This window comes from Micromys minutus, assembly GCF_963924665.1.
Source record: "Micromys minutus genome assembly, chromosome: 11".
In the NCBI taxonomy this organism is placed as follows: Eukaryota; Metazoa; Chordata; class Mammalia; order Rodentia; family Muridae; genus Micromys; species Micromys minutus.
This window is the reverse complement of record NC_137980.1, coordinates 22,651,074-22,666,025: the sequence shown is the minus strand read 5'-3', so window position 1 is coordinate 22,666,025 and position 14,952 is coordinate 22,651,074. Positions and strand designations below refer to the sequence as shown.

At 36.9% G+C, this 14,952-nt stretch overlaps 1 protein-coding gene across 1 annotated transcript; it reads right to left on the bottom strand.

The window, feature by feature from the left end:
- Nucleotides 1–322: 322 nt before the first annotated feature.
- On the bottom strand, nucleotides 323–14,734 carry LOC308427354 (vomeronasal type-2 receptor 116-like; the record flags this gene model as incomplete). The annotated part of the gene is made up of 6 exons (XM_080925509.1): nucleotides 323–1,209; nucleotides 5,934–6,057; nucleotides 9,669–9,893; nucleotides 10,712–11,515; nucleotides 11,878–12,160; nucleotides 14,532–14,734. The coding sequence occupies 6 exons, from the start codon at nucleotides 14,732–14,734 to the stop codon at nucleotides 323–325; spliced, it is 2,526 nt and encodes an 841-aa protein (XP_080781635.1).
- Between the last annotated feature and the right edge of the window lie 218 nt (nucleotides 14,735–14,952).

The following is a 14,952-nucleotide window of genomic DNA, read 5'->3' as shown; positions in this document are numbered from 1 at the left end:
GCCACTTTATATCAGTCATTATTTAAGAACATGGCTTACACCCATACACATGTCGACATGATGGCAGCCATTATTCAACACAGATTCCCTATTGTAACAGTTGAGGTTTGTGTAGTCAAGAATGAACCCATTTTCCACTGAGCATAGTACTTCCTATTTTATTAGACAGCACTAATAAATGATGAGTTATTATGATTTTAGTATATTACTTAGCATTTTGTTATAATATAGTATTATTTTTCTTAAGACAAAGTAGTAAGATATGTTGAGTACCATCAAACATTTTTAAACTACTATAATTTCAATAATAATGTTTATTTTTTTACTTCCGCAGAAATTTTGATTCTGATCTAAGTAAAATAGCATAACACTTTGGGAAAAAAATACACCCAAGCAACCCTGCACTAGAAGACAAAATGGAGAAGACCTCCACAACTACCATGAACTTTCCTCTAGTGCTGTGATAGACAGGGAGGAAGGTGATCCACACACTGCAGAACACCAGCATGCTGAATGTTAGGAATTTGGCTTCATTGAATCTGTCAGGGAGGTTCCTAGCCAAGAAAGCCACAACAAAGCTCCCCAGAGCCAAGGAGCCCAAGTATCCCAGGACAAGATGGAAGGCAATGACCGAGCCTTTGTTGCAAATGATGATGGTCTTCCCATGTTCAGATTGTATATCACTGTCAATAAAGGGAGGAGATGTTACCAACCAGATGCCACAGAGAACAAGTTGGATTAGGGTACAAATGGGAATGACCAAGTTAGGTACCCCTGTTACCAACATCCCTCTCATCCGATTTCCTGGAGATGTGAGCTTGAAAGCCATGACCACAGTTATTGTTTTGGCCAACACTGTAGAAACAGCCCCTGTGAAAAAGACTGCAAATGTGGTCTGCTGGAGGATGCAGGTAGCTTGGGTGGGATAACCAATAAAGAGCAAGGAGCAAAGCAAGCACAAGATGAGAAAAATGAGGAGGATGTAGCTAAGAATTCGGTTATTAGATCTCACAATGGGGGTATCCTTGTTCTTCACAAAGGTGACTAGTACTACAAATGTGAAGGCAGAGAAGCACAGGGCCATGCAGCCTAGAGCCATCCCCAGTGGATCTTCATAAGCCAGAAATGACACAGCTCTTTGGAGGCAGTGGGTTTGCTCAAAATTTGCATATTCACCATCTGGACACCTCACACACTGCTCCATATCTGCTGACAAAAAAGATAAACCCCAAATAACATACCATAGTTATGTTCTAGATAAGGAAGTATTTTTATTAATAAGAGAACACTACAAAAATCTTTGGATCTTGAGTATTTATGTCATTCCTTATTGCTGTAGGGACCACTGACATAGAGCTGTTCTGTATTACCCTGTGTTTGGTGATAGAAAAACATACCACCTTACAGAATGGAGGCGAAAAACACTTATTAATTATATAAGAAAAAGGAAACAAAATTTTAGAACGCATTTTATACAATAATATGTATAAAATCATATTATTTAATTTCTTTATCTTTAAACTATCACAGATCTCTGCAGTGTTCTGGCATAGTTCACAATGTCAGATAATAAAATGCATTATGGACTTTGTTGGCCTTGATGGTTGTGCCCTTTGTCAATATCTGAACATTGCTTAAAAACTTTAAATTATTATTGTAAATATACTTTGCATAAAGCAATATTTCTTCAATGAGCTGTGATTGATGATGAGCACTTTCACATTTTTGGATGCATTCCTGAAAACTTTACAGGTGTTCTAATTCGCAGACACCAAACATTTCATCCTTAATGACATCTAAGCTCTTAAAGTATATTTCATCTAAAGACAATTGCTTTACTGAGCATCTCGATTTTGTCAGGGGCCAAGCTGGATGGTGATACCAGGGAAAAGTTTTATATGGATTTTGTAGTCAAGTTACTTTGTTAAAATTATCAAGCAAGATTAAATATATACATAGAGTATGTGTAGAATTTTTTGTGTAAAATATGCTTATAGAATTCCACTGCTCAGTTGGACCAGGTACTGCTTGGTCATTCCCTCAGTCTCTGTTCCATCCTCCATCCCTGCATTTATCCTTGTGGGTAGGATAAATTTGGGGTAGAAATTTTTGTGGGTGGATTGGTGTTCCTATGGCACCACTGGGGTTCCTGCCTGACTACATACAAGAGGTGGCCTCTTCAGGTTTCATATCCCCACTGTGCAAACACAGTTTAGCTGAAAGAACTCCTTACTATATTAAGTTTGCATTCCAAATCACTCAGTATGCCATCAGCATGCCAGCCAACTCTTGCTGTGCCACTTCCTGGGCACCACAATGACTGAGCCTCCTAACCTTCAGAAGAGGACCTTAAGCTCAGAAGTGACTCCTGCCCTGCTGGGAAGAGACCTTAGTAAGTGATCTTTGCATGGCAGGATTTCTGCTAGTGAGGAACAAAACAGCATCTTCTGATGCTATGAGAGCTAACCTTCAAGCAAGAAGCTTCCAAGTCAGCTTGGTTCCTCCAAGTCCTGTGTCACAGGAGCTGGTCACACAGAAGTGTTTACACACCTGTGAACACAAATAAGTCCACAACTGCTGTTCTAAGGAACCTAAGGATAATAGGCATAGAAGAAAGCAAAGATTTCCAACTTAAAGAGCCAGTAAATATCTTCAACAAAATTATAGAAGAAAACTTCCCTAACAAAAGAGATGCTCATAAATGTACAAAAAGACGAGAGACCTCCAAACAGATTCAACCAGAAAAAAATTTTCTCCTGTCACATAACAGTTGAACAACAACTGCACAAAATAAAGAAAGGAAATTAAAAGCAATAAGGGACAAGTTGAAGTAACCTATAAAGGCAGACCTATCAATCGCACCCCATTTCTCAACAGAGACTATGAAATCTAGAAGGTCCTGAGTAGATGTCATGTAGATCCTAAGAGAAAACAAATGCCAGCCCAGGCTACTATAGTTAGAAAAACTCACAATTTACATAGATGAAGAATACAAAATATTTCATGACCAAACCAAATTTTCACAATATCTGTCATCAAATCCATTCCTACATAATAAAATAAATAGAACATTTCAACGTAAGGAGGGAAACTGCACCCTAGAAAAAGCAAGATGTAATCTACTTTTGACTAACACATAAGAAGACAATCACACAAGCATAATTCAGCCTCTAAAAACAAAAATAACAGAAAACAACAGTCATTGATCCCTGACACTTCTGATCATGAATGGACTCAATTTAAAAATAAAACGACATAGATTAACAGACTGGCTAGACAATGAGGACCCAGAAATTTGCTACATACAGGAAACACACCTAAGGACAACGACAAACACTGCCTCAGAGCAAAACCTGGAAAACAATTTTCCAAACAAATTGTTCCAGAAACAAGCTTGAGTAGACAATATAATAGCTAATAAAATCAACTTTCAACCAAAAATTCTCAAAAAATATAAAGAAGGAAACTTAATACTCCTCAAAAAACCCACCAACATAAAAATCTCAGTTCTGAATATCTATGTCCCAATAGCAAGGGCACCTACGTTCATTAAACTAAAGCTCAAAGCACACATTCACCTCACAAAATAATAGTGGAAGACTTCAACACCCCACTATCAACAATAGACAGATCATGAAACAGATACTATACTGAGACACAGTAAAACTAACAGAAGTTTTGAAAAAATAAAACATTTCATTCTAAAATCAAAGAATATAACTTCTTCTCAGCAAACTCATGGTACCTTCTCCCAAACTAACCATTTATTAAGTAACAAAGCAGGCCTCAACTGATACATGATTAAAATAATCACATACATTCTATTAGATCATCAGGGATAAAGACTGGTCTTTAATTACAACCACAAGAATAAAATAAATACATAAAAAGCCCATATATACATAAAAGCTAAACAATGCTCTACTCAATAATAACTTGGTCAAAGACAAACAAAAACAGGAATTAAAGACTTTTAGAATTTAATTAGAATTTAAAATGAAGGCACAACGTACACTAATAACTAGATCTTGGATTAAATTTTGTAAATATCCTCTGACAGCCACATCCAGCAGCTGACTCAGAGAGATAGACACCCACAAACAAAACCAATGGATAAACTTTGGGGACAAAAAAGTTGGAGGAAGGATTGTGAGCCCCAAAACAAATAAAAACTCCATAGGAAGTCCAAGAGAGTCAACTAAACTAAATCTTAGGAGTTCTCACAGGCAGAACCTCCAACCAAATAATACAAGGGGTAGACATAGACATCCCTGCACATATGCCACATATGTGCAGCTTGGTCTTCATGTTTTGTCCTAGGCCACTAAAACAGAGGCTATCCAAAAACCTGTTATCTGGGTGGGGAATATGTTCTGTTAGCTGGACTGCCTTGGCAAACCTAGCAACCTAGATATCCCTCAAAAAAAAAAAAAAAAAAAAAAAAAAAAAAAAGAATTGATAAAGTAAATGTGGTGCATCTGCACAATAAAACACTATTCATCTATGAAAAACAAAATTATCACAAATTTTTAAATAAATTTTACAAATAGATGTATCGTGAACTTATTATCCTAATGAAGTAACCAAGTCCTAAAAGAATATACATGGTACATATGCACTTTTAAGTGTGTATATAAGCTATAAAGTACAGGAATCCTATGCTACATTTCACAGACCCAAGGACGCTTAACAGGCAAAATGACCCAAGCAAGGATGTTTGAGACTCACTTAGAAGGGGCAAGGGGTGAAAATGGTCATGGAAAGCTTATTAAAGTAGGGAACTGTGTGGAAAAGAGGATCTGGATGGGAGTGTGGGAGTTTGTTTAGAATGTAAAAAGCAGGATGGCCGGATAGGGTGGCCATGAGAATTAAAGGAAATCTGCAACCAGTGGTGTGTGGTGGGGAATTATGGAGAATCTCCAGAATAAACACAGAGACCTGAGATAGTGGAGGTGAGAAAATCCAATGCAGGTGTGCTTAGCTGTGACTCACACCACTGGAGAATATGAATACTGGGGAGACTGCCTCTCAGGGCCAGGCTGAAACCCCAATGGAGCAAGAGAAACACCAACTCGCGCACAAAATGTTCATCACATAATTTATCATAGAAGAAATGCAGAGGTTTGGAATGGAGCAGACTGATGGGAAGACCACCCAATAACAGGTCCATCCTGTGGGCAAGTACCAGTTCCTGACACTATTAATAACAATCTGTTATGCTGGAAAACAAGAGTCTACCATGACTGTCCTCTGAGAAGCTCTACACAGCAGCTGACTGAAACAGATGCAGACACCAACAGCCAATCATTGGATGGTACTTAGAAACCTAATGGAAGAATAGGAAGAAGACTTTCAGCCCCTTAAAGATATTATCTCGACAGGGACACCAACTGAATCAACTAAACTGGTTGTTTGGGACTCTTGGAGACTGAACCTCTAAAAGAATATACACAGGCTGGGCCTAGAATTTTCAAATCTTATGTAGCAGATATGCAGCTGGGTGCACGGGGTTCTGGAATATCTGGAGCAGGGGTCTATTCCAAAAGCTGTTGACTATATGTGGGATGTGCAGTTGCCTATGGGCTGCCATGAAGGAGCTTCTGGCCTTAGAAGGAGCTGAAGCACTTAATCTCACACGGACTTGAAGCCACAATGAGGGGAATAATAAAAAAGAGTTACAAATATTTCTTCCCCTAAAAGTTTTCTGCAAAATATAAAATCACTGGCCATAATATTGTGAAAATAATGAGTTGTTTGTAGAAGATATTGAAGGTTAATTTGCAGGGCCCAAAATTGTTGGTATCATCAAATGATTAAAATCTGAAACTCATAGATTTTAGGGCCTCCATTTCCACCTAGGAAAATTTGCACTTCTAATATAAAAAGCAAAGATACTTGACATCCGCAGGTGTTTTGCTCATAGAAGTATGTACCTGTCTCATTGGAAACCTCATTTTCTGGGCACTGGGCACAGTCAAAGCAGCAGTCTGCAGTTTGTTGCTGATAAATTTTCCTGAATCCAGGAGTGCATGTCACACTACACATGGAGGTGGGAACCTGAGGATATATATATATGTATAATGTATGTATATATCAAGTGTATAATGACACACATAAATGTATAGGTATACATTTACAAATCTGTATCTAATTTTCAAGTTTTATATGTAGTTATATAATTTTAATATATGTATGTCTTTGTATATACTTAACAGATATATATATATATATATATATATATATATATATATATATATATATATATATTCCCTTGAAAAGTCACTTATCAACTTCAGGCACTTTATTATTTTGTGTAAGCCTCTAGTGCACCAATTGTCAGACAATATTTACTACATCTTGTAATATTAAGTATATAATGTTTGTGCTATATAGATTTTAAAAGTTTCCTTCCTAAAGTTGTAAAATTCAAATAGAATATTGATGTGACATAGGTTATAGCACTTAATTTAAAATAAAATAATAATAATACTATGTTGGCTGAGAGGAGAAAGTAGGGTACATCAAAACCATTTTTTGATGACTTTGAGCAAAGCATGTTATATACGATTCTCATAGAATTAATAGACTATTTCTAAGTTTAAAACAAGGCTGTTAATGAAATACGCTGTACTTAATAGGCTATAACAATGTTCAAACAGAATCACAAAATTTTAAGGTTTATTGAAATTATAAATTTTGATACAAATATACTCATATATTGTTCTAAATTTCATAAATGTGTTTTTATTGTGGGGTGAATAGGCATGTGAGTACAGTAGAATATGGAATCTGAAGACCTTTGACTCCTATGACCCAGATTCATAGGAAGTTGTGAGTTATCACATTTTCATGCTGCTAACTAAGGATAGGCCTGTTGCACAGAAATGCTACTCAGTTTTAAAAGTAAGGTCACCATGAATTTTTAGGCAAAAATGGCACTAGAATATATAATCCTGAGTCAGGTAACCGGGACAAAAACCACATGCATGGTATGTACTCACTGTTAAGCTAAAGTTAAGCCAAGAGTTCATAATATCCAACATACAACTCACAGACCATATGAAGTTTACAAGAAGAAAGGCGCACTACTGGATGATTAATGCCTTCTTAGTAGGGAGAACAAAGTAATCCTGGGAAGCAGAGGGAGGGAGGGAGGAACCTGGGAGAGACAGGAATAGAATATGGGGGCAGGATCAGGTTTGAGGGAGAAAGAGGAAGCACAGAGGCTCAGAAAAATGAATAGAAATTTATAGCAGTGTGGGATGGGGGTGTAGAGAACCTCTAGAAAATACCAGATACAATGGATGCCATTAGCTGAATTTGCCGAAAGTGGGGAGATGGAACTTGAAGAGACCAGGCCCAATAGCTAGACATGTACCCCAGTTGAGGTATGGGACCACCTATCCATATCAAAAATTTTGAGCAAAAAATTTTCCTGCCTAAAGAAATTGCAGGAACAAAATGCAGGCTATCCAGAAACCATTCAACTTAGAATCCATTCCATGCACATACACAAAGTCCCTATAATATGGATGTCTTCTGAGAGGCTCTACCAGCTTCAGACTGAGATAGATGTAGATACTTATAGCTAATCTTTGGTCTCAGCTGAAGGACCCAAGCAGAAGAGTTGGGTAAGGACTGGAGGAGTTGAAGGAGATTGCATCCCCATAGGAAAAACAACACGATCCAGTAATCTAACACCTCAGAGCTCCCAGCCATTAAGCTACCAACCAAAGAACACATATAGGGTGGTCCGTGGCCCCTGCTTCATACATAGTAAAGGACTGCCATGACTAGACTCAGTGGGAAAGAATGTGTTTGTTCTTTAGCAGGTATGATTCCTCATTGAAGGTTAATTGTAGAGGTGTGAAATAGGAATGGGTGGAAGGGTGAGGGAGCACTCTCTTAAAGGTTAAGGGGAGACAGATTGATTGTGGTTTTCATAGAGTGGGGAATAGAAAAGACACAGCATTAGTAATGTAAAAGAAATAAAATAATAAAAATGTAAAATATAAAATATTTTATTTATAATTCTAAACTATACCTTGTATGCATCAAAAAATTAATTTAACATTTTATTATATATGTATATATGTACCTAAATATGCATACATACAAATTTAAATTTTATAAAACTGTTTCTGCATTGTGGGGTAAATAGGCATAGGAGTGCAATTGAACATGGAATCCAGAGGCCTTTGATCACTTTGACCTAGATTTACATGAAGTTATGAGTTATCAAATTCTGATGCTGGTAACAGAGGATGAGTCTATTGCAACAGCTGTGATTGGTTTTAACTACACAGCTATAACTTCAGTGCCTCATATTTTAAAATTACATATACTGGATGTCCCATGACAGAAAATGGAGACAGAAAATGTGGTTCATATACAGAATAAAATACTACTCAGTTATCAACAACGAGGGCATCCTGAGTGTACAAGCAAATGGATTGAACTAGAAAATATCATCCTGAGTAAGTTAACTCTGACCAGAAGAACATTCATGGAATGTACTCATTAATAAAAGAATATATTAGACGAAACAGTATGGAATAACCAAGATACAGTCCACAAAACTCAAAAAGGTCAACGAGCTGAAGGGCCCAAGTGAGGAAACAGCAGTCACATTTTGGAGGAAGAAGAAAGCAATCAGAAAAGTGGAGTGAGAGAGAAAATTGGAAGGGAAATGTGATAGGATGGGGAAGAGGGGAACAACACATTATCTGCTATTCAGAGGGGGGAAGGGCTGAAGCCCTGAGAGCCTCCAGAAAGAATGGAAACAGGCAAACTCAGAAGGTAGGAATTTAGTGGGACATTGCAAAATGTACCAGAGACCAGGGAGGTGAGAGACCTTCAAGTTCTCAATGAAGGGGTCCCTAGGTAAAATGTACTACAGAGGGGATGGGGAACTTATAGAGCCCATATACAACAGAAAGTCAGAGAATAGAGAGATTGTGTTGCCATCCCACAGTCAAAACTCTGACCTATAACTGTTCCTGTCTCAAAGAACTGCAGGGATGGAAATGAAAAGAGCCCAAGGGAAAAACAGTCCAACCACAGGCTCAAACTGGTATACAGCTCAAGGGGAGGCCTCAAGACCTGACACTATTACTGAGGCCATGGAGCACTCATTAAAAAGGGAGCTAACATGGCTGCCCTTCAAAAGTCCCAAGAAACAGCTGAAAGAGTCAGTTGCAAATATTTGCACCCAACAAATGGACAGAAGTTGCTGACCCCTGTGGTTGATTTAGGGACTAGCTGGAAGGAAGTGAGAAGGAAGACAACTCTGTAGGAGGACCATCAGTCTCAAAGGACCATAACCCCTGAGATCTCTCAGACACCGGACAAACAATCACACAGCATTTACCATCTGATATGAGTCCCGCAACCCATATCCAGCAGAGATTTATTAGCTGGTGTTCAGTCAGAGAAGATTCACCTAACCACAAAGAAACAGGAGACCCTCAAGGAACTTAAGACCTGGTGGGGTGGGATGAAGATATCCTCCTGGAGACAAGGGTGCAGGCAGGAGGTATGAGAAGTGGAGTAGTTAGGGATGGACTAGGAGAGGAATAAAATCTGGAATAAAAGAAGAGAATAACAAGAAGGAATATGTTTTTGAAAATAGATCAAAAAGAAAAGAATGAAAATTGTGGTGTACACACCGAAGTTCCTCCTGTGGCCCATTCCAAGTCTTCCAATATATGAAGTTGTTGGCTCTGTGGGACACAAGAAAAATAGCTTCCTATTCTCACTTTAAATCCAAGGCCTTGTGGAAAATTCCAAATGTTGAAAATGTCATACTCCGCACACTGATTTTCCCTATGTTTCATGTTCACAAGTTCTCCAATCGGACTAGTAAATACCCTGGTCTTTAGCACTGAAGCAACCTAAAAGAGATGGATCATAAGATGATTATATATGCATATCAATTAAAGAAATACAAAATTGATATTTCCCTAAATTTTAACGTCTTCCAGTGAATACAGCTATATTAAAGTTATACCATGTAGGAAAATACAGTATACCTATTTGGTAATTAAAGACCTTATCAAATAGAAAGTAACATGTATGAGTGAGTGAGTGAGTGAGTGTGTGTATGTGTGTGTGTGTGTGTGTGTGTGTGTGTGTGTGTGTGTGTATGTGTGTGTGTGTGTGTACATAATGGGCAAAAATTATTTAAGAAATTAAAGGCATGTATGTAATAATGAGTGGGCAGTCAGAATATCTGGAAGTTGTGGAAACAAATAGTGGTAATGGGTCATTCTTGCACATAGAGTTTACATACATGAAATAATAATAAACTTAAGAAATGTGCTGTGTTGATCATTTGTGTTTTTTAAATAATGTTACTTTCAATGACTATTAATTCTTGTATCACTTCTTGTGAACACTACTCTACTTAAATAATAAGTTAAGGCATTCATGAGAAAATTCATGGCTCCTATATAAAATATTGAACTCATTCGATAAAATGTTGAGGCACATTTCCACAAAACTCACTTATGTTCACATATAAAATATTGTCTTCTGTAAATTTTTATCTTTGTGCAGGAAACATGAGCCAATAAACAATCCATTGGGGAGTTCTGTACTGTAGAATTCTGTCCACTGAGAGAAGAATCTCTAACAAATATACATGAGTTTCTAGAGGTCATTTAAAGGTCTCACTGTAAACCTCAGCATAATGAAATGTAAGAGACTTTACCTGCCGACAGTCAGTGAAAACTCCTGGTTCTGTGATTTTCTGAGATTCTAATTGTTGAAGAAATAGTTCATGGTATGTGTGGGCCACAGCATACACAGCATTATACAAATTGTAGCCTTCTTCACTCAGGGTTATGTCAAAGTTGTGACATGCTAACCATTCCAAAGTGTTGTTGAATGTATAATGGTCCATTTTGCTATGGCTGTTCTTAGACATTGAACAATTCAAATAATTCCACAGTAGCATAGACTGAGAAATGTCTACTGGATATATAGAAGTGTTAATTATTTGTGAAAAATTCCTAAATAAAGTAATCTCACCATTGTGGTGTGCAAAAGTGAGAGTCCCATGGAAAAAATCAAGGCTGAAATCTCTTTTATTTGTGATGACATCCCATTGTGAGGTTGTGATCCAGATTTTCTGTACACCTAAATATGCCCATCTTCTAAAGCTGACTTCCAGAGTAGAGTTCCTTTCACCATAAATGATAACAACCTTGGCTGATGATGTCATTATTTGTGTTTCATATGTCCTACTCCTTGCGATGAATATCTGTTTGTTTTCTGGAATCATATTCACAAAAGCTAAACAGATTCCATGTCTTTGCATTTCTTCTCTCAAGTCAGAAAGAAACTGAATACCCTGGTCATCGTCTGAGATGACCAGTCCTATCCAGGTCCATCTAAAATGATACATCAAGGAGACCATGGAATGGGACAAACATGTGTCCTTTGTTGCTATCTGATAGACATTGGGAAACTGATCATGGTCACTCATGTGAGGATTAAATGGTCCAAAGAAAATCTAAATGATGTAAAAAGAGAATTAAACATTCCCAAAAGGAATACAATTGTTAGGAATTTTGACTTATGTACAAATGACATTACTTACTTCTCAGAGTCCTATTGAGGATAGTTAGATTATAGTATAAATATCATGTATTGTTACTATTAGATTCTAAACTATTCCTAACAAATTTCAGTTTTGTAGAAAACAGTTTTCTCTCCTTCCCCAATACATCTATGGACTGATCATTTAATCCTTAATAAAATATGTATAAAATATGGAAAACAGCAAACAGAAACCCATGTAAACCAAGTTGTCTCCCTAGGCACCTATGAGTAGATTTAAAAGTTGTTACTTCATCCAGTGTCACACATCCTCACCTTTGGATTCCTAGAAAGAATTGCCAGTTTTAAAGATGCTGTCCAAGATGGTCCTGTAAGTTCTACATCACATGTTGGCCATATTGCACAGTCATAATTAAGAAAATTCATAAAATTATTTCCCAGTGAATTTAGTAAATTTATATATCCCAATATATTCTCACATGTGACATAATTGATAATGAAGAACAAAGACATATTTGGTAAAAGATGAGGATTCCTGTTGATCTCATCAGTTGCAAAAATCAGTACCAAAAAATACTCATATCTTCTTGCTGGTATTCTACAAGAAGTCATAGGGATGGTTAAGGAGGATGTTAGAAGCATGAAAATTTTCCTAAATTGCAGTAAATTTGTGCTAAAAGATATGTAAATGCTCTATTGCTTGAAATAAGCTTGGGAAATTAGTTAAATTTAGAGATGAATGCCCCCTAAGAACTCCCCTAAATAGGTCACTCTGATATGAAAATTTTTATATTTGTGACTATGGATACATATTTGTTTTATCTTTGGATGCATTACATGGACTACATTACAGTCCGATAAGCTAAGATTGCTACACAATAGTCTTCAAATTCTAATAACACTGAATCAGGCATCTTTACAATCTTGGAGTTTTCAAGTCAACTTCAGCTTCACAGCTTCTAGTTCCAATGTCTGGGATTTGAACATGATCTTATGGCTTCTTCCAAAGGTCTTGTGTCATTTCTCCAGCTTTGCCCTCAGTATAACTCTAGGCTTTGATTCACTCCACTCCACAGCTGGTACTTTACTTCATAGTCATTCCTTGGTTCTGGCAATTCCAACACAGAAACTTTTGATGCATCCAGGATTCCTCAATAGCATCCCATCAGCTCTCTTCATAGTGCCAAAACTCACCTTCTATAACTACCCATTTAGTCCTGGGTCATTAACTGAAGCTGTACCTTTACCAATGGTTTTGCCTGGCATCTTATACTGCCAAACTATAGCTGTTCTCCATGACAGCTTTATATCTTTAAAACCAGTACCACCTGGGCAATTCGTACACCTTACCATCTCAGCTGCAGCACAAGGGATGACCTTGGCTATCTCTGGAACACAGAGATATTGCTAATGCCAAGAAGTGCTTGCTGATAGGGATGTCTCCTCAGAGGCTCTGCCTGAGCCATACTCATATAGATGAGGATGCTTGCTGTTAACCATCGGACTAAGCAAGAGGATAGAAATGGAGGAGATAGAGAACTAAAGGAGCTGAAAGGATTTGCAAACTCAGGGGAAGAAAAACAATATCAATCAACCAATCCTCCAGAGCTCTAGAGAATAACACAAACTAATGAGGACACATGGAGAGACCAATGGCTCCAGCAGCATAGGTAGCAGAAGATGGAACTGTCTGGCAGAATTAGGAGGAGAAGCCATTGTTCCCATGAAGAATTGTTTCCCAAGTGAAGTGGAATGCCATGGCAAAAAGATAGGAGTGGGTTCTTTAGTGTGGGAGCATAATCATGGAAGGGATAGGAGGGGGGATGTGATATTATTTGAGCAGAGAGGGGACATCATTTGAAATGGAAATATATAAAATATCTGAATAAAAGATTAAGACATTATCCATGTTTCTATGTGAGAATTTATGTAATCAGCAAGAATTATATATATATATATATATATATATATATATATATATATATATATATATATATATACACATACATACATACATACATATATATACATATATATGTATATATATATATATATATACAAAATAGGAAAAACTCTTTGAAGTCAAACATTACATATATGTTAATTTCATTGTTATTGTTATATAGCCTTAGTACAAAAAGCATACATTTGTTGGTCAGTGGCCGTGGCACATATGTAGCAGAGGATTCTCTATTATGAACTCAATTGACAGGATGTGCCTAAACTTGTAGAGACCTCAGAGGCTGGCGGAAGTTGTTGGGAAAGTAAAGAATAGAAGGTGTGGGGGTTATCTAGAGAGGTGAGTATGGTAGGGGGATGAGGCAGTCGGGGTTGGGGAAAACCCTCTCAGAGACTCAAAGAAGGGATGGGGTAAAGAACTTTGGGAAGGGCTACCAGAAATGTACAGTATTCTGAATTAAAATATATAGAATTATTACATTTTTAAAGTTTGGTAAAAAGTGTAACATTATTTTCAAATATTAATATTTATCAATCATGGTAATTAATTTAATACACATGTATCCATATCAAAATATATAATATAATACAATATACTACATAGGTAGATTAACTTTTAGACTTTTTATACATCAATTTTGATGTTATCTTTTAGTTAGGTAAAAATACTTTCCCAGTTTTATTTTAATAAATACCTCAGTTTTTTAATTCTTTCCCAACCTTTAAGTGATGCCTGAGCACTGAGAACTTTTCTCCATATGAAATATTTTCATCTGTTCCACAATCCATTAGCATATATGTTACTATTAGCTATATAAATTGAAGCACGTTATACTGAAACCAAATTAAACAGTGACACATTTGAAACTATTAAAATAATGATTGATGTGCTATACAATTTTCAGTGGTTCCTCATGCTACAATGGAAAGAACAGGACAGAATCCCACAGTTTATATGTACACATATAGATTTATAATTTATGACATTAAAGTACAAAAATTAGGCTTACCTAAAACTGATAACATCATTGTAAAACTTTTCATCTATAAGTGGCTTGGCTGGGAAAAGAAGAAAACCACAGTCACTACGAAATTCTTCATTATCTTCATTATTCTGTATCCTCCAGAAGCAACGGGGTTCAGTCACACTGCACAAGATGAGAGAATATATCAAGAGCAAGAAGAAAACGGTGAAAGCACACAGCTTCTTCATGGCTGCTAGGACCTAAGATGGGGCAGTTATGAAATACGTTTCTTATGCACACAAACATCACACACATTGACACCTATGTTTCTGTTTAAGGGCTTTGCTGTCTGGAGATCCACTGAATTATATTCTACAATTGCTTTCCACTCATCCTGTGTCATAGTCCCTGGATATATCTGGAAATTTGTGGCCTCAAGCACTACATCTGAGGTCTGAAATCTTTT